This window comes from Neophocaena asiaeorientalis, unplaced genomic scaffold (assembly GCF_003031525.2).
Source record: "Neophocaena asiaeorientalis asiaeorientalis breed wild unplaced genomic scaffold, Neophocaena_asiaeorientalis_V1.1 scaffold147, whole genome shotgun sequence".
Classification (NCBI taxonomy): Eukaryota; Metazoa; Chordata; class Mammalia; order Artiodactyla; family Phocoenidae; genus Neophocaena; species Neophocaena asiaeorientalis.
This window is the reverse complement of record NW_020173758.1, coordinates 8,264,513-8,286,535: the sequence shown is the minus strand read 5'-3', so window position 1 is coordinate 8,286,535 and position 22,023 is coordinate 8,264,513. Positions and strand designations below refer to the sequence as shown.

At 31.0% G+C, this 22,023-nt stretch overlaps 1 protein-coding gene across 1 annotated transcript in view; it reads left to right on the top strand.

Moving 5' to 3' along the window:
• The window catches only part of COL11A1 (collagen type XI alpha 1 chain), a 195,933-nt gene that overhangs the window by 151,553 nt on the left and 22,357 nt on the right, over positions 1-22,023 (top strand). Inside the window, exons 48-55 of the mRNA XM_024751257.1 lie at positions 3,524-3,577; positions 5,051-5,104; positions 6,337-6,390; positions 12,338-12,391; positions 12,993-13,100; positions 13,391-13,444; positions 14,079-14,132; positions 15,162-15,215. Of these exons, the coding sequence (XP_024607025.1) occupies positions 3,524-3,577; positions 5,051-5,104; positions 6,337-6,390; positions 12,338-12,391; positions 12,993-13,100; positions 13,391-13,444; positions 14,079-14,132; positions 15,162-15,215 (486 nt within the window). The remainder of the gene's footprint in view (positions 1-3,523; positions 3,578-5,050; positions 5,105-6,336; positions 6,391-12,337; positions 12,392-12,992; positions 13,101-13,390; positions 13,445-14,078; positions 14,133-15,161; positions 15,216-22,023) is intronic.

Here is a 22,023-nt window from a genome sequence, read left to right as displayed (position 1 = left end):
AGTAAGTAAAAGTTGAATTTGTATAAATTTAATTTTTACCTCTATTTTCATAAGTAAAGCCATAGAATATTAGTTTTTAATATTAACTAGCTTATTATATATATAATTGTACAAATTATATTGTAAAAATATAATTATATTATCATAACAATTATTGTTAAAACACTCAATGGATGTCTACCAGTGAACATGATGTTATAATTTTCTACTTTTTTTAATGCCAAAATAATTATTTTTCAACTTGGAAAATGTAAAAACTTCATTTCATATTTGTGTTTAGCCCTTTTATACTTGTTAGACAATAATAAATAATCATTCCTGAGTAGTATATATCAGTATGTATGAGAAGTACACGTATTTGAAAACAACAAGGCATTAAAAATTAGATTGCTAGTGGATATATTACCACTCATTTTCTGCTTTTTCAGTTAACTGATTATTCTGAATCCAAAAGGTTGTAATTTAGAAATTTAGTTATCATGATTAAAAAAGATGCCTTGTAGCTTATATTTATAACATATTAACATAAAACATAAAAAAGTCTTCATTTCCGCAGAGTAAGAAATGTCCTCTTTGATGATGATGACTCAAGAAATCAGTTCCCTGAAAAATTGATTATATTTTTCCCACAGCTACCTCTTTAAATCAGGAATCTGAAAAGATGCGAATGTAATTAACATGTTCACAATCACATCTGCATACTTTAATTGAATCTTCATGGCAGAATAGATATTAGCAATTATAATAGACAGAAATAATAATAATCTAATATTCTCTTTAAATGACTTGATTTTTCATTTCTATGTTTACTATTTGTCTGCATATGAAGGAGACATATAGAATGAGAGTTCTTGGCCTGAATTCATTTTTTTATTTCATCACTTATGTAGTAAATGATTTTAAATTGACAGACCTTAAAACAGAGTCGCTCCATGCATAAATTACTCCCTAGGAAAGAGGTAGGACATGTGAAAACTGATTAAAACTGGAGTGCAATTTTGCACGTTTAGTTCCTGCAACAAGAGAATTTGACTCATTATGTTTCTATTAATTTTAATAAGAATATTCTGTCTTAACTTGAACTATAATCAAACTTCATAAAAAATAAATATTTAAATATTTTTCTATTGGAAGGTTTCTATTGAACTAATATTAGGAATAATCATATGTGTAAATAAAAGATGGAAATGCAGACTGGGCTTGTTATAGAAGTAAAAGACAACTATGAGCGAATATTTTATACCATTCAATTTGGGGATCCCAAATCAGATGCGCTCTGTACTAAAAGTGGTGGAAACCTGTACAGAAGATAAGGAATGTGATTGTTAATTTATACAGTGTTTATAAGAACTTAATTATGTTTAAGCTGTAATGCTTACTACTTAAGGAAATGGACTTAAACTGAAATGTTTATTTCATCTGTGTTAAAAATCTACTTGTCTGTTAAGAATTTGAGTTCATGTGCTCCATCAATGAATTAGAATCTCTTAGGTTGTAGATCTGGGAATCTAAAATTTTAGGGATCTCTTTCAAATAATTTTTAAGCAGGCTAAAATCAGAAACAGTACCTGGCTCTTTCCTACCAGGAAACTTACTAGGAACTTCTCTAGTAATTCTAGAAGCTAGCATCAGATGATGATAACTGTTTGGGAAGTACATATGATAGGCTATTTTCCTAGACATCTGAATGATATATGAGAAAAAAATAAATGACATTCTGGTATATGTTGTTCATTATAAATCAGTAATTAATATTTCCTCTAAAAATGGATATATGGAACATTAGAAAATGTTTACAAATATACTCGGTAAAGTACCCTCTCTCCAAACTGAGAGTCATATGGAATTAGTAGGTCACAAAAACAATTTAGTGGGTTATTACCAGCATTAAAAAATGAAATATAACAGGATAAGGTAAAATAGAATAAAAATATCAAAGATCATCATCTATCCATTCAAGGTAAGTATTACTTTTTGAAACCTATGTTTCAACTATTTTACATGTGCATGTTTACTAGGTAATAAGTATATTTATTAGTGTGGGTTTTGGTCAAATACTTTGTAGCCACTGTGTGTAGGACCAAGTCAATAACTTTACTAAAATATCAGTAGAAATGTAGAGCTTATGTAGTGTGTATTTTTTATTTCTTAAATAGATTATATCTGAAATACTATCGTAAAAATGTTTAAATATGTATAAAATGTATGATTTATATACATAATGATAAACCCAAAAACATTTTAAAAATTAAAACAATCCATAATTCTACCATATTAAAACCTATTACCACTTTTACTATTTCTGTCCAATAGTCATCATACTTATTTTAATACATATTTCACAGTTAAATTTATAGTATACATTCATTTATATTTGTATTTAATACTTATCATAAACATTATTCATATTTAGAATATTAGTATCATAATTATAGTCTTATAATATTCCATTAGTTTATACAACCAAATTTATTTAACTATGTTTTCTTATGATTAAACATCTGGAATAATTGAGAATTTTAACTATCATAGCTAGTGTTACAAGAAACGTCTTATTGCATGTAGCATTTCCTGTTGATTTATTTTCTTAGAATTCATTCATTCATCATAAATTCAACATTTTATTAAAATCTCAGTTTTTCCCTGGCCTTCTGCTTATTGTTAGAGATAAAAAATTGACACCTGAAAGAGCACTGCCCAGTGAGGATAAGTATGTAAACAACTGGTATAATTGTGTTTTTAAGTGTACATTCAAATATGTACAAAGTATCATTGTGATATGAAAGAGGAAATATAAACAGCTCTGCATGGGGGAACTAGTTAGGAAGAGCAAGAGGAAGTAAAATAATTTTTCCATAAAGACAGAGCCAGGTGAAATTTGTGTGCAGCTGCTCTGAGTTTATTCAGTAGCACAAAACCTCTCCTAAAGCACTTACACTGCAAATGAATGTAAAGGAAAAGGATTGAGAGAATAAAGGAAGTGTAATATATCAGATCTCATGGCCTATGAGTTTTTAAGATTCAGAAGTGGAATTAACAGATTAAAAGTTCAGAAGATATTTGTAACCCTGGATATATATTGGATGGAATATTTATTTTTGAAAGAGTTTTGACTATACCTAGCTATAAAATCCTCCCCTGGATAAGGTGTTCTAAAATAATTTGGGACAAGATTTTTCCAAAAAAGTTTTACAATGGTAGTTCCATATACTACTCATAAAAGATGGAGAAAATGATTTAGTATTCATAAATTCCCAGACCAAATAATGTGCTTAGTTCTTGTAACTGAAATCAAACAGTATATTAGGCAAAGCATAAATTTTATTAGTGAATGTAGATATAAGATTCCATCATATATAGTCAATATTTGCATTATAAGTATTTTGACAAATGATAGTTTGACTCAATTTCCATGTTCTTATTTAACTTATAGTTAATTTTTAATTCTATATTAGAAATTGGCCAAATATATATATTTTAAATACATGAATGACTTTTATTATTTTCTACTATATTTTCTTAGGGTCTGCCAGGCCCACCTGGTGAAAAAGGTGAAAATGGGGATGTTGGTCCCATGGTAAGTTTTTATGTTTTAGAATTGATGTATGCTGTAAATTTCTACATTACTAGCATCTTTCTTAAGGTTTATTAGTATGAACAAAGTAGCCCTAAAGGCTATGATTTTTCAGATTGATGCCTCCCTGATTCTCACCCAAACTTGCATCTGCCGCTATTGAAGTCTCCCCCCACAGTCTTGACTAATTCTCTATCTTTTCTCTTTCTCATTTTGGAGTAGTGTTTTATATATATATGGTATTCTTTGGTTGATGTATTGTTATATATTTTTTATTTCTATGTGTATTTATTGTTGAAGTGTATATAAACTGACATGCTTCAGTTATTTATTAGTCTTTAGCTCTGGACTTTGATGTGAAACAGGTAAATAATAGATAATAGTTACCCAGGATTTAGATAATTAGCAAATGTTAACACAGTATTAAAAATTAATTGTACTTTGAAACAAATTCTTAATTTAATAAGGAATTCTGTCTTAATCAGAATGCTATAACAAAAATTTGCATTTATTGATTCTGGCTTTCTCCTCTAAGTTTAAGTCTAATAATTCAACTAAAAACTTGAAATACATATATTTGCTGATTAAGGACTACCTTGGTTAAGGAAACAATTAGCCAAGGTCATTGAAATCTATGAAATGTAATGAATACATTTCCTAATTGCTCTTTCCCTTCAATAAATATTGCCCCCAATTTTTGCTTCCTTCAGAATACATATTTTGATATTTTTATATTTGCATATTAGATTTCATTTTATTCAAATAAATTATTCTTATTAAAATAAACTTAAAAACTGAGAACATAAATATTGCTGATTCAAATAACTAATTAATACCTCAAACAGCATCATTACATAGCTAACTCCTCTCTAAATATGCTTGCTATGGTTCCCTGAATCATTAATACATTCTTGAAGTAAGGGGTTCTGGTCACCAGTATTTTATAAAAAGTGACCCAAGGTAATCTTAAAGCACAACCAAGAGAGAGACCCTTTGTTTGAGGAAGACAACTAAATAGTTAATCTTATTCCAATTCTAGCATATGTAACATGAGAGCTGACATAAAAACAAAACAAAAATATACAAATAAAAATATAGAATTAATGAATTCTAAATCTACTCAAGCACCATTTCCTCTTCAAAGTTTATGTTCCTTTTATACTCTAGCATTCTAGCATATTCTAGCCTAAAATATTTCTAGCTGTATGACTTCATTGTACCAGATAGTAACAATAGACTTTTCTAATTTTTAAGTAAATTGTTCTTCCTGCAGTTCTAATTTCCCCATAGCTATGTGTAAATAATCATTTGCTAACATGATGTTGTATCCATCACAAATGACTTATAACCATGATATGCTTCACTGACTATGATTTTGCAGGCTGAAACTTCTTTTAGTTTTCTTAATCACAAAATGAAATATCAGAAATGCATTTGAGTTTAGACTTCATAGACCTTAATATTCATCTCTTACAGGGTCCACCTGGTCCTCCAGGCCCCAGAGGTCCTCAAGGTCCCAATGGAGCTGATGTAAGACTGTGAAATATGTTAATTATTTTGAAGTTATATAGATATTATTTAATAGCAGGTAGTGTCAAGATATAATAGAGACAATTACACTCCTGTTAAATGTTTAAGAGAACAAGAGCTCAAGGATCATTTACTCACTCCATTTTATTTTACAGGAAAAGAAAGGCTTTGTAGGGAGCTAGTCCTCACAAATATGATATAGGTACAAAATTTACAGTCAATATATATTAATATTTATTGGTGAATTAGAAATACTAGCTCTAAGAACTGCATTGTTCAGTTCAACATACTGTCTTGCACATAATAACTGTACAATGTTGCTGAATTGTTTCCAATTTAACCTTTATCTTTTACAATTGCTTGAGGAGATGGTTGTAATTGGCTTGATTGTACTAGCCTAGGTCTGTACTCCAAACAGCCTTTATTTATGCATCTACTATCTAAAAGTTTTGTATTTTCCTTCTATAAAATATGTCAGAGTAATATGTGCATGATAATATGTGCACCTCTTACCATGTAAAAAATGTCTCCTGTCAACTGTATAAAGCTTTCCTCCCCCAAGCTTAATTGTTGACTGACTGTTCCAATATTACAGGAATGTAATGCCATATTTATCTTACTGTTACCATTAACAAATTTATAGGCTTTGATGTTCTGTTTCCATTTGACTTTCCCTTTTCACAAAGAACAAGTCATTTATTCTTGTCTTTATTGCTCTTCTGTTATTCCTGCTTTTAATTTTGGCAGACCAGAACTGGGTAAAATAGATTAGGCACAGATGTACTAAAAATGCTTTTAGGTTTTAATTCCCCCTATGTAATTTAAAGTTTAAGAGATGGTTTATATTGCTTTTTGCATGTATTACATAATTCTTAACCAGAGTCATATCTTGATCCACTAAAAAAATTTACAAAATCATCCTCTAAATCTGATCTCTTCAATAGACAGAGAGATTGAAATTATGTTTCAAGTATCAACTGACATGACTAGAGTTGGAAAGTCTCCTACCTTATCTTCAAAATTCTGTGAATTTGAAAATCAATTTAGTATAATTAAATTATTTGCTATCCAGTAAATTTGACAACTCAATAAAATTCATCATGTTGTCTCATCTTTCAAATGACTTGGAATATTCTTGCATAATATTTCTCTCCCTTTCGAACTGGACTTATATTTATAATTTTATATTTTATTTTAAGAACAAGGATAACTGTATTCTTTTTCCACTACAGGGACCACAAGGACCCCCGGGATCCATTGGTTCAGTTGGTGGTGTTGGAGAAAAGGTAAGGAAGGCAGTGATATAGACAGTTTGAAACAGCGAGAATTGAGGAATTTGACAATATTAGCTAGTATTATAAGTGCTTTTAATAGTTCTGTCTTTCTAAGTATTTTACACATAGTTATATGAACTACAGCTCATCTGCTCTAATAATTAAATAATTAAAGAAAAAGTGATTTAGAGATATCACATTTTTGATTGACAGGTATTGTGCTGAGTGGTGGATTATTTCCTTTAATCAACACAGCCCCTCCATGATGATGGTATTATTATTATTACCCACATTTTTAGGCTGAGTGAGCTGAATCGTAGAGGATTTCAGTAATTTCATTAAGGTTTTATTAGAAAGGGACTAAATCAGGATCCACTCTAACCCATGTAAGTTTGACTAGACTGTGGCTCTAGTACCCATTCATTATTGAAAACAGAAGAGATTGGTAACTGACTTAAAAGCAAAAAATATGTAATTGACTTAAAAGCTAGAAAAGAATCCTTCATATTACAAAAGAATGAATCATTCAGTTCATCATATTTGGAGTTATATTTTCATTACTAATACTATGACCTGTCTTTGGTACTTTTCAAAATAGTTGGCATGTGCCATAATATCTGGGCTCAGAATAGCTTCTTTTTTTCATGAACATGATTTTATTTAAAATATCTGCTCTTCCTTTTCATGAAAATGTCAAAATGATCCTATGATTTGTTATTTATGCATTCATTCTCATTTCTTAAAATAATTTTCAAGAAAATTAACATTGTTATTTGCTTATTTAAAAAATAATTTACCAGTTTTGAGGGATGAAAATTAAATTTCATACGATAAAATATTATGCAGTGAAAAAAAACTTAGAAATTTCCTGAGTTTGCTTCAGTTTTGTTAATAAATATCAGAAGTATAGACTTATCCTAATCATAAAAATGATTCTGTTGTTTAGTCTCAAAAATTTTGACATAGCGTATCTTATACTCATTCATTTATCTTAAAGTATTTGGCCCTCAGAAAAAGAAAGGTAGTAAGTTGAGAACCTAGTACTTTGGTGTTTATTTCTTCTCAACACCCACATTCTAGTATTTTGACTATAATTAATTTTATATGATTAACTATTATATAGTTTCTTAATTACTAAATTAGAAATATTTGAAAGTTATTATCTAATTCTTACTGCATAAACAGTGTAGTTTTTTTGATTGATCAACTCTTGGTTTATATTCTTAAATTTAAAGCTTTGTGTTGAAAAATGCAGATAAGTTGAGAGTGTAATTGAAAGAACTTTTTTTTGTTGAATTCAGTTGTCATAGAAAGAATAGCAGAAGAGAGGACTGGTGTTTAATGGTATCATAGCAGTAGACTGATGAAGATGGCCCACACCTTTCCTCTTTCTTCCCTTTGCATCATCCTCTTTCAGCTCTAATACTGACCAGATAGTTGTGAGAACTATCCTCTAATTTTAGTTTTTTGCCGATATAGCAAATTCTAAAACCATTTAATAGCCTTTTCAGCCTATTTTACTTGTTTCCTAAAGCTTTTGTGTGCAGTGGGAAAAGTTTTAAGTGCTTTAGTTGCTTCTTTTATGGTTTTATCCTCTGTGCTACCCTTGAAGATAAACATGGATGCCAGATGTTTGGATTTTTGGATAACTTATTTTCCATACTGTTTCCATTTGTTTAAAGCCTATCTGGTAATACTTGGCCAATTTTGAATCTTCACAGAATGATTCAGTCAATCAGGATAGCGTTCAACTTCTTACAATTAAAACATACCTGAATCTAAATTTGTTATACTAAAAAAACAGAGTTTTATTTTTTCTCTGTTTAAAAAAGTTTCTATGTGATAGCAGGATAGAAATGAAACCCTAATTTTATTTTTTTCTTCATAATCTAGGGTAATATACTATTATGTGGATTACAGATATTTGACATCAACTCTGATTTGGTTTGAATTCTTCCCCGTTTGGAAAATTTATTCCCAGTCACTAATTCAATGAAAAAAAGAAAAGAGAAACAAAGATACTTTAGTCATGCTGCACTTTGCTTAAATAAGTTTAACTTGTTTTCCATATAATATATATTGATAGATTTTGTACTTTAGTGTTTTCTTCAAAGCAAGGAGACAGAACAGGATATTACCTTAAGAATGAATACATCTGTTATGACTTTAGACATACAGAGTAATTTGCTGTCTCTTCTGAAGGGGGCTTTAATCTTAACATGGGATAAAATAGTTACATGATAACTAATAATAAATGTATAAACTAGCACCTCTTTTATATGCCAATACTCTTCATAGAATTTATATTATTGTATTTAAATCAATTATTATTACTTAGAATAAACATGGTAGAGCCTCATTGATACTAGAGATATTTAATTTGTACAATGTAGTCTTGTTACAGTGTTTTATTTCTTTCCTTGTGATTTTGTCCTATCCCCTTTCCAAAGATTTTAAATGGGACCTTTATAGATTTAATATTAATTTCATCTTAAGTAATTGCTATTTATATTGTGCACACTTATCTCTAATACTCAAAAAAGGTAATTTTCATATATATATATTAGAGAATTTAATATTAATGCATTGCTCTCAAAATGAAGAGACTTTGTAGAAAAAATTTGTCTTTAAATCTTTTTAATGTTTTTTATCGTGGTAAAAGTCACATAATATAAAACATACTATTTTAACCATATTTAACTGTACAGTTCAGTGACACTAAGTATGTTCACATTGTTGTGCAGCTCTCACCATCATCCATCACCCGAATTTTTCACCTTCCTAAACTGAAACTCTGTCCCCTTTAAACACTAGGTCCCCTTACCCCCTGACCTACTCCCCTTACCCCCTGACCCTTGGCATCTACCAATGTACTTTCTGATTCTATGAATTTGACTATTCTAGGTGCCTCGTACAAGTGGAATCAAACAGTATTTGTCTGCACCTAGTGTATATTGGAATGCATTTTTAAGATTAATTTAATATATGTCCTACAAATAGATTGTACCTTCTTTTTTTTTCCCCTGTGCTATACAGTAGGTTCTCATTAGTTATTTGTTTTATACATAGTAGTTTATATATGTCAATCCCAATCTCCCAATTTATCCCACCCCCCCTTTTTCCCCCCTTGGTGTCCATACATTTGTTCTCCAGGTCTGTGTCTCTATTACTGCTTTGCAAATAGGTTCATCTGTACTATTTTTTGACAATTATTTAATCCTGTCTCTTCACCGCCTATTATTTCCCTCATAAAAAAAAAAATAAACAAATGGAATCATTTCAGAATCTAGTTTAACTTTATAGTGGACAGGGATTAAAGGGGAACAACAAAATACACAGATTAATAAAAAACACAAAATATGCAGTTATTTCCCTTCTAGTTCTAACTCTTATGATATCACTATGAGTTAATGTGGTACATGTGAAAACATTTTGTACATAGTCAATAGATTTCCTGTATTTCCTTTTTCCCTAGCTTTATTGAGGTATAGTTGACAAATAAAAATTGTGTATTTTTGTGCCACATCTTCTTTATCCATTCATCTGATGATGGACACTTAGGTTGTTTCCATCTCCAGGCTACTGTAAATAGAGCTGCAATGAACTTTTTGGTACATGACTCTTTTTGAATTATGGTTTTCTCAGGGTATATGCCCAGTAGTGGGATTGCTGGGTCATATGGTAGTTCTATTTGTAGTTTTTTAAGGAACGTCCATACTGGCACATATATACAATGGAATATTACTCAGCCATAAAAAGAAACGAAATTGAGCTATTTGTAATGAGGTGGATAGACCTAGAGACTGTCATACAGAGTGAAGCAAGTCTGAAAGAGAAAAACAAATACCGTATGCTAACACATATATATGGAATCTAAAAAAGAAAAAAGAAAAAAGAAAATTATCTGAAGAACCTAGGGGCAAGACGGGAATAAAGATGCAGACCTACTAGAGAATGGACTTGAGGATATGGGGAGGGGGAAGGGTAAGCTGTGACAAAGTGAGAGAGAGGCATGGACATATATACACTACCAAATGTAAGGTAGATAGCTAGTGGGAAGCAGCTGCATAGCACAGGGAGATCAGCTCAGTGCTTTGTGACCGTCTGGAGGGCTGGGATAGGGAGGGTGGGAGGGAGGGATACGCAGGAGGGAAGAGATATGGGAACGTATGTATATGTATAACTGATTCACTTTGTCATAAAGCAGAAACTAACACACCATTGTAAAGCAATTATACTCCAATAAAGATGTAAAAAAAATTGTGTATTTTTAAGGCATATAATTGATATTTCGATACATGTCACATTGTGAAATAATGCCCACACTCAAGGTAATTAACATATTCATCACCTCACAGTTACCATTTTCTGGTTGTGTGATGAGAAAACTTAAGATCTACCCTGTTAGCAAATTTCAAGCACACAATACAATATTGTTAATTATAGTCATATTGCTATATACTAGATCTCCAGAACTTATTCATCTTGAGTATCTGAAATTTTGTACACTTTAACCAACATCTCCCCATGGCCCCCACTCTCCAACCCCTGGTGACCACCATTCTACTCTCTGCTTTTGTGAGTTTGTCTATTTTAAATTTCACATATAACTGAGGTTATGCAGTATACTGTATATATTCCATATATAAAGAATTTAATATGGACATTTTACAGTTGATTTGAGTGGCAAACTGCTTAAGTTTTTTTCAAAGATGTGAATAATGACTCATAAAAATATCACTTGCATATTTTTCCATCATACTGGGATAGATGAATGATTCATTGCTTTGAAAATAATGTAAATGCAATATTTTACTTGTAAAGTTTATTCAAGATAATTGGAAATATTTGCTACCTACTTGAGAGAGAAAATAATTTACACATAATAATACTAATGAATTCTTAGAAAGTACTTGATATCTTCACTCATTATGCAGATATTTCAAGAAGTTAAAATATGTGCATATGCTCAAAGAATAAGAAATTATGTACACAAAATAGTCTCTCCCCTGTAATTATGTTTATATTTAATATAATACATTTCAAACCAATTTATGAGCAGTGGATCTGTGCCAGGAATATTGGAAATAGCTGAGTTAAAAAATAAAGAAAATTCAGGCCTCACATTTTTAAAAAATTTAGAACAATTTTCACTTCAGAGTTTCTAGTACTACTGATTTTGTATAGAAACATGGTACATGAATGTATTGTATTACTTCACTTGGATGATTACTTGAACCGAATATTATGTTTGTATGCATTTCTAAGTGCGAAGAGTTAGTAACAGACTTTCATAAGGGAAGCCTACTAGGTTAGGAGGTTTATTTATTATTGCACTGAGCCATAAAATAGCCATCCACATCTATACATGGAGATCATAAAGACTACCAATATATATCCTCAAACAGAGCAGTTTTAATTAGTATCTAAGTATCTATGTGTATCTTATAAATAGTTTTTTTGTATTTATTTATAGCTCTACTTTAGACCTCTTTAGACCTCTACTAACTAAATTTTATAGGATTATCAAAATACTACGAAATTGTTTGATTATTACAGTAAATTCATATTTTAGTAAAAAACATTTTAAATTGTTTAATCCATAAACTTAATTATAATATGAATATTGATGCAACACAAATACACAATTTTTAGGAAACATGCAAATGTCTGTTTTGTATGGTTTGGTGGTAACTTGGGTTAATGCTCTGGGTATTAACTAACTGATGAGAATTGTAGCATCCAGCTTATCCAGTTCTATCTCCCCACTTGAGAAATAAAAGTATTAAGGTTAGTAATAGGAAAAGTTTTTTCTTTTTATCAAAGTTGTCCACTGCCTTTTAAATAATATAATGAGTTAAGGGGTAGTTTAAAGTGTCATGGTCATCATTGAGGGAAGTTTTACAAATGTGAAACATTGTTTCTGTGCTATGATACTCTTTTGATCTCTTCTTTATAGGGTGAGCCTGGAGAAGCAGGGAACCCAGGGCCTCCTGGGGAAGCAGGCACAGGCGTAAGTGCTGGCTTATTTTCAATGTAGTGTGTTATGGATCAGATATTTCCTTCAGAGTATTTTAAACATGTAGCTTAACTACTAGCTGTGATTCAGTTCCTTTCACTTTCCAACCCGTTAAGAATCATCACAAATGCAGAGCCTTTTTGTTCAATAATTTTGCCTATCCTCTGCATATTTTGATTCACACAGAAACTGAAAAAAAATTACATTAGCATAAGTTAGAACATTAGAACTATAAGCTGCTTATTGCATATATCTTTAGTGGACTGTCCACAAAAGAAACCAGCAAACTCTGCTACATCGAGTAAACATTTATGAACTGTATTAGCATTACATTTTTCTAATTTAGATTAGTTTAAACTGAGAGTGAATTTCACTCCCAGGAAACATTTGGCAATGTCTGGCGATGTTTTTGGTTATCACACTTGGAGGAATGGTAACTGCTGGCATCCAAGTAAAAGAGACCTGAATGCTGTTAAACATCTTGCAACGCATGAGACAAGCTCCCACAGCAGAGTATTGTCTGACCTCGTATGCTAAGGTTAAGAAACTGATTTAAAGCTTGTAAGATAATCATTCTCTTTCTTACATTGTGTAGGGTCCCAAAGGAGAAAGAGGAGAGAAAGGAGAAGCTGGTCCACCTGGTGCTGCTGGGCCGCCTGGTGCTAAAGGACCATCAGGTGACGATGGCCCTAAGGGTAACCCGGTAAGTGACCTTGCTTCTCTTTAAAGTGGCATCTATGTCAAAGCCACTTGAAGCTTTTCGTAGAAAGACTAGAAATCATGAGACTTTGGCCCATAGCTGGTGAAGTTGACTTTTCATTGTTTGATGTATTCAAAAGCATTCTCAAATCATTTCATTTTTTAAAAAAATTCTAGCAGAAGAAGAGAGATATTCTCATATGGTTTTACCATGACTTTTACCTCTTAAATTTCAGAATATCATGACTTTATAAAAATTTTTTTATTTCCTTTCCTTTAAAAACATTATTTTAGGGTCCTGTTGGTTTTCCTGGAGATCCTGGTCCCCCTGGGGAACCTGGCCCTGCAGTAAGTATCATAGAAAAACAAAGGAATTATTTTGCTGGGGATTGTTCCCAGTTAATAATTAAAGTCTTAATTACTTCAGTGGATCCCCAAAAACAGCAATAAAAGGAAGATGTAAACTGTAATCACAACTACCAGAATAAAAATTCATATATTTGGAGACTACCAGACTTGTGTTGCATGATTATTATTATCTCTTCATTGGGTTAATTTTCCAGACTTTGTTGAATTGTACATACTAATTATCTGAGTAGCTGCATTACTATCATTTCAAAGTTACAAGACTTTTGCTTTTACCTCAGTCCATTCTAAAATGCAAATTCTATCTCAAACTGCACCATATTTGTTCATGGTTAAAGGATGCACTGTCTTTCTATACTAATTACATCCTCCCCTTTCCTTATATTAAGAGCATACTATATTTTAAGTTTGATATCATAGCAATTTCATATATTTTATGGAAAGAGAGATACCATAATCCTTAAAAAAAACAACTGAAAGAATATAATAATACTTTTATTTGTTTATCTGGTAATAATTTTTCTTAAAGACTAAGATGATACATCATATCTTTTTTTTCTGATAAAATTAATTAATAGTGAGAAATACTGGGTTCATTTTCTATTGCCCATTATAGGGTCAGGATGGTGTTGGTGGTGACAAGGGTGAAGATGGAGATCCTGGACAACCGGTAAGTAAGCACACTATTTTTATTCAATCTTTGCATAGTCTCAAGATATTTTAAATAAATAATCAGAAATAATTATACTTCCAAATGCATAGCTATGTGTGTACACATTCAGGTATATTTGAATTCCAGTTTAAAGTCAGTCTTACATGGAACAGTTCTTACTTGATGTGATTTAAGAAATATAAGCAAAGCCTTCATAATAAAAACTGTAGTCATATCATACTAGTGATTTTGTCATATATTACATTGAACTATCTCTCCAACTGTGTTAAGTGGAAAGTCATTTTAAAAACACAAATAAGGATTAAATGAAGAAAACTAGGTTATCAGCCTATTATTAGCATGAATTACTTCAATTACTAACCAGAATGAACTCAGCATTTTTGCACTCATGTTTTATTTTTAATTTGGGAAATGCAGTTAGGGGGCTTTGACTACATAAGGTTATTTAGGGAGGAAGTAAAGGAGGGCACTAACTTAAGTAGGAGTCAAAGACAAACTGCACTCTTAACATAACTTTGTCTCTAGAGCCATACCCACTGGATACTTGGAGTCAAAGAGATACAGACTTATTCTGTGTAGATAAGAATTGTGGGTCATATCCCAGCATGTTGCGTGCTCCTTGGAATAAAAATGCTAGTGTTGCACAAGATGAAATTTGAGGTAATAGATTTATGGTTCACAGTTGTATGTGATATACATAGAATTATTAACCATATAATTCTATTAATTAGTACATCTATTGGATGCTTGTCAGATATAAATTAGCACTTTAAAAAAACAGTTTTAAATAGAAGGAATTCGATTCACTTTTTTCCAGCTGTGAAGAAGTTTTCCATATGAATTTACCAGCTCGAATTATAGATATCTGGAGGAAGTTTAGGTATCTGAAATAGGGCTAAGATTTTCCAGGAAAGATAGATGTGGAGAAATGAAGAAAGCAGGTTGGCTTCAGTCCAGAGTTTGAACAGTGCTGGGAGCCATAAAATAATACCCAATTGCTTAAAAGGTATTTTTCACATTTTTTAGGGTCCTCCTGGCCCATCTGGTGAGGCTGGCCCACCAGGTCCTCCTGGAAAGAGAGTAAGTTTTTTAAATTCTTTATTTGAAACACCAACTCATTATCCATTGTGTGTATAAATTTATATTATATTTGTAAGCTGTAGGCAGCGCATTATAATGGTGCTGAGGAACATATGTCCTAGAGAGTGATTTCTTAAATTTGTCAAAATACTCATTAAAGTAGAATCCAATTTAATTGACAGGTTTAATCTGTCACAATGAAAAATAGTTTCCCACTTCTCTGCGCTTAGGTCTCCTCTGTACAAATGCCATAGGCTCTTATAAAAGACTCTGCTGATACCCTGAATTTCAGCTCATGGTATCCTACAGGGAGATGAGTTGTCCAAACTCCAGTGCTTGTTGAAAACGTTATAGAAACTTGCATACAGTATCAGTAGAACGAGCTCAGGAATCAGCATATAATGTTAGATTGCTTTACACTGTCAAACAACTCTGATAGGATTTTAAGAAAGAGGTATAGTAAAATATAAAGGTCTTGTTCAAAATATTGGCTACAGTGGACCCTAGGAGATTTGCTTTACTGCCTTTTTCCCACTATTATACTGTTTTTATAATAAAACAATCCTGTTGACCTGCCTCTTGCAGCACTTCTGTTAATACACAGTGTTCTCCTGAACCTCTAGTCTATTTTCCAACCTATCCATGAACAAAATATTTGGTCAAAATTAAAATATATTTCTTAGGCTCATTTCCCTTTCAGTAATCCAAAGACACAGAGCAATTGGGGCCACTCTGGTTTTCTAATGGTAGCTTTATCTTAGGAGAATTTTCACACTACACATCTTCCTATACACAGAGTGTGACAGGTTTTAATTCTATCTCTCAGGACATAAGTTGAGTCAACATTTACAAGCAAACATTTCTCTTTGCTGGAAATGAACTTAGTTTATAGTAAATATTTTCTCTGAATACAATTTTCTTCTCACTGACCCAAGTGCCTTTTTTACCTTTCTCCTCCTCTTCCTCTTTCTCATTATTATTATTTTGTTTGTTTTCTTTTTGTCAGCAGCCCAAAAGCATAATCTTGATAGAAAAAGAAATATATCCCAAAACAACCATTGGGCTGTTATTCTTAGAAAGTAATTACAAAGTGTAACATGATGTTGAGCTCTGTTGCCTGTTTTTGCCTATCGTCTGAATGTTCTTAAAACTTTCCAAATGGATGAATATCTGTTCTATTACTTCAGACCTTTCAGAAGAATACTTATATAAAATATCTTTGAAAATTGGTAGAAATCTTTCCTGAGAAAACAGGAAATCATTTTTTTCTTTCTCCCAGTCAAATGATGGAAGGCTATTTAATGCAGTGGTTAGTAAGTCAGTGAAGTCACACTACCTGACTTTTAACCCAGCTCTACCATTTATTACCTGTATTTCCTTAGGCAAGTTACTTATATTGCTTCTCAGGGAGGGCCTACTATACCTAGGATTTATAAGATAACTCATAAAGAACAAAAATAATATGTATTCACATAATAATGTTAGTGTGTTAGCCTTTAGTTATGAAACAGTTATTGAATAGTTATAATAAGCACAAAATTATCTTATATAGGTATAGGTTATTATGCTTTTGATGCAGAGGGAATTATACCTTCCTTCAAATTATAACTACTGGAAAAGGAGGGACTATATAAAAATATATTTTGAATATTTTATTAACATCCATTGGCAGCTTCTCAGCTCATTCCATTATCCAAAGCAAATTCTCAGCAAGTGCTATATAGTTCAGTTTTATTTTAAAATATGTTAAAACAGATTGTTCACTTACAATCTTTTATAAGTTCAACTAAGTATGATTTGCTATGTGGGATGTATTCTTTTAATATGTGACAGAGTTAGGGAATGAATTAATTTCTTTAACGAGACAGTAGTGGATCATGTGGCTTACTCATTTTGAAAACTGAATGATTTTGAAATTAAAAAAATAAATAAATATAAACAATTTACTAGCATCAAACAGTAGAAAAATACCAACAAAAGGCATGAAAAGGTGTTTTGCACAAATGTTCCACAAACACATAAAAGGATGTGTAGAAGTTAGGGAAACGTGTTAAAAATGACGTAGAGATGCCACTTACATCTATAAATTGTTGAAAATTTAAGTCTGACAAACCAAATGTTGGAAACGATGTTTTTCAAAAAGAAAATAATGGGGATTATCATAAACAGCTATTGTGAGCTAACTGGTACAACTACTTTAGGAATTGTTCATTATTACCTAGCAGAATTTAACAATGAACTTTCCCTACTATCTCATAATTCCATTCCTAGGTACATGCTCTGGATGATATCTTATACATCTTTACCAAGATACACATATAGAAAAAATAAGTGTACTCAGATAGGCATAAACTGAAATTTTGTTTGGCAATGAAAATATTGTATTGCAGATGTGTGAATCAACAAAGATGAATCTCAAACACTTGATGTTAAGAAGAAAATATATGTAGTGTTGAGCTGGAGAAGATATATAATCTCATTTATATAATATGTAAAAAAATAAAAACGTTGTTTAGCATTCAAACATAAGTGGTAAAAGTGATTAAATAAATAAAGGCAATGATTCATTAAATTCAGAATGGTAGTTATTTCTCTGGGAGAAAGAGGGTCACAGTAGTTGCAAGTGACATTTAGGAAGTTATACATTTTTATGCTGAGACTCTTAGATATTAAAGTAATTAACTGATACATTCCCTGTATCATCCTTTTCATTATTAGAAAATTCTATAGTGGAGTGCTGCCTTTCTGATTTTTGATGAGATTAGTTAAAAATAATCTCATCAAAAATTTTAGAGATGTCCTAGCCTCCCATTTTAAAAAACAATTTTTACGAATATAATATGCTATTTTTATTCCGCTCTAGTCATTTTGAAACAAAATTAGAAGACTTTGTATCTATGAATTTTTAATGATATGAGATTGTGATGACTATGCATGGCTTATAAAGCTATTTACATTCATTTTGATTTAGCAGAAGAATCAACCTTAGGTCAGCCCAACTGAACAGTATTATGCAAGTTTTCTTCTTTTAAAATGTGGCATCATTAAATCTAACCTGAACGATATTTAACGTAATGTGTTAAATTGTGTTCTGTATTAGGATTGGATAGATTGGCAGGTTTAATTGGCTTTCTCTGTTTTACACAATAATCTTTTTTCTTTAGCAGAGTAAAATATATTTTAATGCTGTAAAGATTAGTGTCAACAATCTTATTACTAAAATTATAATTTGCTCTGATTTAACAGTAGCAATTAATGCTTTCATTCTTTTGAATTACAACCAACCAAACTAGTCAAGAGTTCTACCTTAACCTAAAAAAAAAAAAAAAAAAAAAAAGATGGCTAAGATGAAAAAATAAAAATACAGATTATTTACTTAGTTCTTTCTCAGCCTGTAAACTGACACTCTTCATAGCTAACTATCAGCACAAACTAGTCCCGAATTTGATTCTAATGCTGTTGCATTAGAATCAAATAGACCTGGTTTCAAATTCTTGCTTTGCTACTTATAAATACAACTTAGAATAAGTTAATTTCTTTGAGACTCAGTTTTCTCATTTATAAAGTAGTCAAAAAAACTAATATTCCATGCTGGAGTGAAGACTAAATTAATAAAATGTATATTTAAACCACTACATCTAATATATGGATTTACCAAGAGTTCAAAGAGTGGATGCTCTTCTTAAGGAGTTAAATACAGGTTTTGAATTATGCCATCATTTATAAACAAAACAAACATATTAAATAAAATACACAGATAAGATAAAGACATTTTCTTCTAATTTTTGAGTTATATAAATTGAGATGAACGTTTATTAGCAATAAATTCATAGTAACTTCATAATTAATTGCATTTTTGAAGTATAGAATACTGTGATTCTGTTGAGATGGATACAAATTTGTATTATTTAATTGGTGTAAGTTGATGTAAAATCATGTAGCGTAAATTGTAAAGGAATTTCCTATGAGAACTGTTGCCAAAAAACAGAGCATTAAATTCATGATGACTGCATATAATTTTAATAAAATGGATTTGACAAGCAACAGGGATTTAGAACTAGTTTGAGAGATAATAATGTGATTAAAATGAGTTAAAAGGAAGTACTTGGGAACTTTATTGTATGTCTGTGAGGTCACTTTGTTTATGCACTGGGTGAACACAAAGCTCCTGAGAGTAAAAGGATATGATGCAGAGTGAATTTTGTGAATTGTAGCTGATGAGGAGAATTCTGTCTTCACCAACCTTTGCATTCAGCCAACAGGCAGCAATGTCTTTGATGCAGGAATCAATTTAATATCACCCTTGTGGAAACAGCAAAAAACATTCCTATACAATAATTATAATATCTGATCTACACACTTATGACTTAATTGAATACAGAATTGCCTTACCATTTATTTCCCTTTAGTTCATCTAGAAAGCATAATTTTAAGTAAGCTTTGTATGTATTTTGTGGAAATTAACATTTCTTTTATCCTTTGTTTTGCTACATTGGAACAACAGAAAAGGACCAATAACAATTTTGCTATAGCATCTCATAGCAGAAGTAGCAATGAATAGAAATGTATTTTTCCTTGAGTGACTCTTACAAATAAATGATAATAAACCCTCCCAATAGAATATTGGTCAGAATGTTGCGAGTGGCAGTGATACTGAGAAACAACATTCTAACAGTTATTGAACAAGTAGGGAAATTAAGATGACATTTGTAGTACATGTACATTCTCTCATGCATTTTAATACTTGAGAATAAATGTATATTTCCTTGAGGCACTAGAAGATTGTACAGTTTATATCAGTAAGCCATGGAATTTTAATACTCAGGTTATCATAGCGGTTTGAAACCAAGAACTAGTTCAAAGCCCTTTTACTGAAAAAAAATCTAGAGATGATTTAAAAAAAGATTTTAAAAATCTTAAAAAAAGATTTAAACCTAACCTGAAAATGCATATATTAAATGGAATTTTAAGGAGTCCCATCTCATTTGCCAAAGGAAAATTTACAATAAAAATTAAAACAATAACTAATATTATTAAGTAATAGAAATACAAAGGAAGCTTTAACCTACTATATATGCCCATATATACCATATATGTATTCTTTCCATCCCTATGCCTTTATGCATGAATGTGGGTGGTCAGATTAGAAGGAAACATCCCTCCCATATCTCCCCACACTAAGATTAAGATCAGATATTAGGTTCTTAGGAAAGCTTTCCCTACTGCCTAACTAGATCAGTGTACCTATTTTGTACACCTACTTCATCTTTGTGTGTTTTACAATGTACTGTATTTGTTAATTTTGTTGTCTGCCTTCATAACTAAACTTTGTGAACTCCTTAGGGTTTCACTTTTTTTTTTTTTTTGTATTCTCCATGCACAGCACATTTCTGGCATATAAGGAAGACTTAACTATTTGCAACATGTATGGAAGAATGGGTAAATTGTAGAATAATATTATAAAATGTGAATAGTGGAGAGAGGATTATACTGTGTATTTTATATAAAGTATATTTCTCATAGCAAGGAAAATCTCATGTAACAGTGATTACTGGTGGAAAATTAACCAAGGCTTATTTTATTTTCATGTTTTGCAAGGCATTTTCCAATCAGAACACTCATTACTTCATGATAGTACAGGAAGTAATTCACTATATTAAGTCCTTGCCTCTCTGCTTATGCAGATATATGAGAAAGAAATGACTAAAACAAGAATTTGTCCATAGGCGTTGTGTAGTTTTTTTTTAAAGGGAACTTCCTATTCTCTTAAAAAAAGTGTGTCACCTGTTTTCATCCTGTTTTTCTTAAAAAAATCTGTGCCATCTGGAAAAAATATAAGGAATAAATGAAAATGGGAAAAATGAGATAAAGAACAGAGTAAAACCATTTAATGTGGATTTCCAGCATGATAAACATCAGGCATTCATTCAAAGAGGGAAGAAATCCTTTTGTGATGAAGAAACTTTTTATTGAATCACAATTTTGTGGCCATGTTATAGTTTACTTGTGTTTAATTCTCTAGGCTTTTCAAACTCAGATTTTCTTTTCTCCCTTGCAGTAAAAGCAATATTTTTATTACATTTTAGACAGTTGATGTCTTGTTTTTCCTAAAGCTAGATATTTATAAATCTTCTCTACAATGAAGTTCATATGTGTAATTGCAATCTTGAAGTTAATACCCCATACCTTTATGTCATTTGTTTACAGAAAAATCTTCATAGAATAAAGAAAAGCCCATCATTCAGTTGAATCTCATAATTTCTATTCCCCAAATTATAGTCATTATGGCTGTTTTACCCAGTTTGAATAAGAATACTTTAACCATCACACCAAAAATGTATTTTTTATACATTACAAAATAATCACCACAATAAGTATAGTTACCATCTGCACACCAAAATGACTCAACTATTTAACGCTAAGAAATATTTGAAGCTTATGCTTCTCTACAGAAATCCTCTTGCATAAATAGTATGAAATTCAACAGATACACTTAAGTTTTAATGCCTATATTATTGTTAATAAATTGTTGCTGCCTCAAGAGACTGCTTACAGGATTTATGCACTTCTTATCTTAGGGTCGAGGCACAATGAATGCCTAATATATGAAGTTATAGTGATGATATTGAGAAAATAATTACTAATGATATATTCATTGACCCTCTATGAAATAAATGAGTTCACAGAACTCTGAGTTTGATGAAGTGCCTGATACCCATTTCAAATGTGGATTTAAAAGACCATATGAAAGACTAAAATGTATCCACCATTAGAATATTAATATAGCATCTGAAAGAGAGAAAGTCAT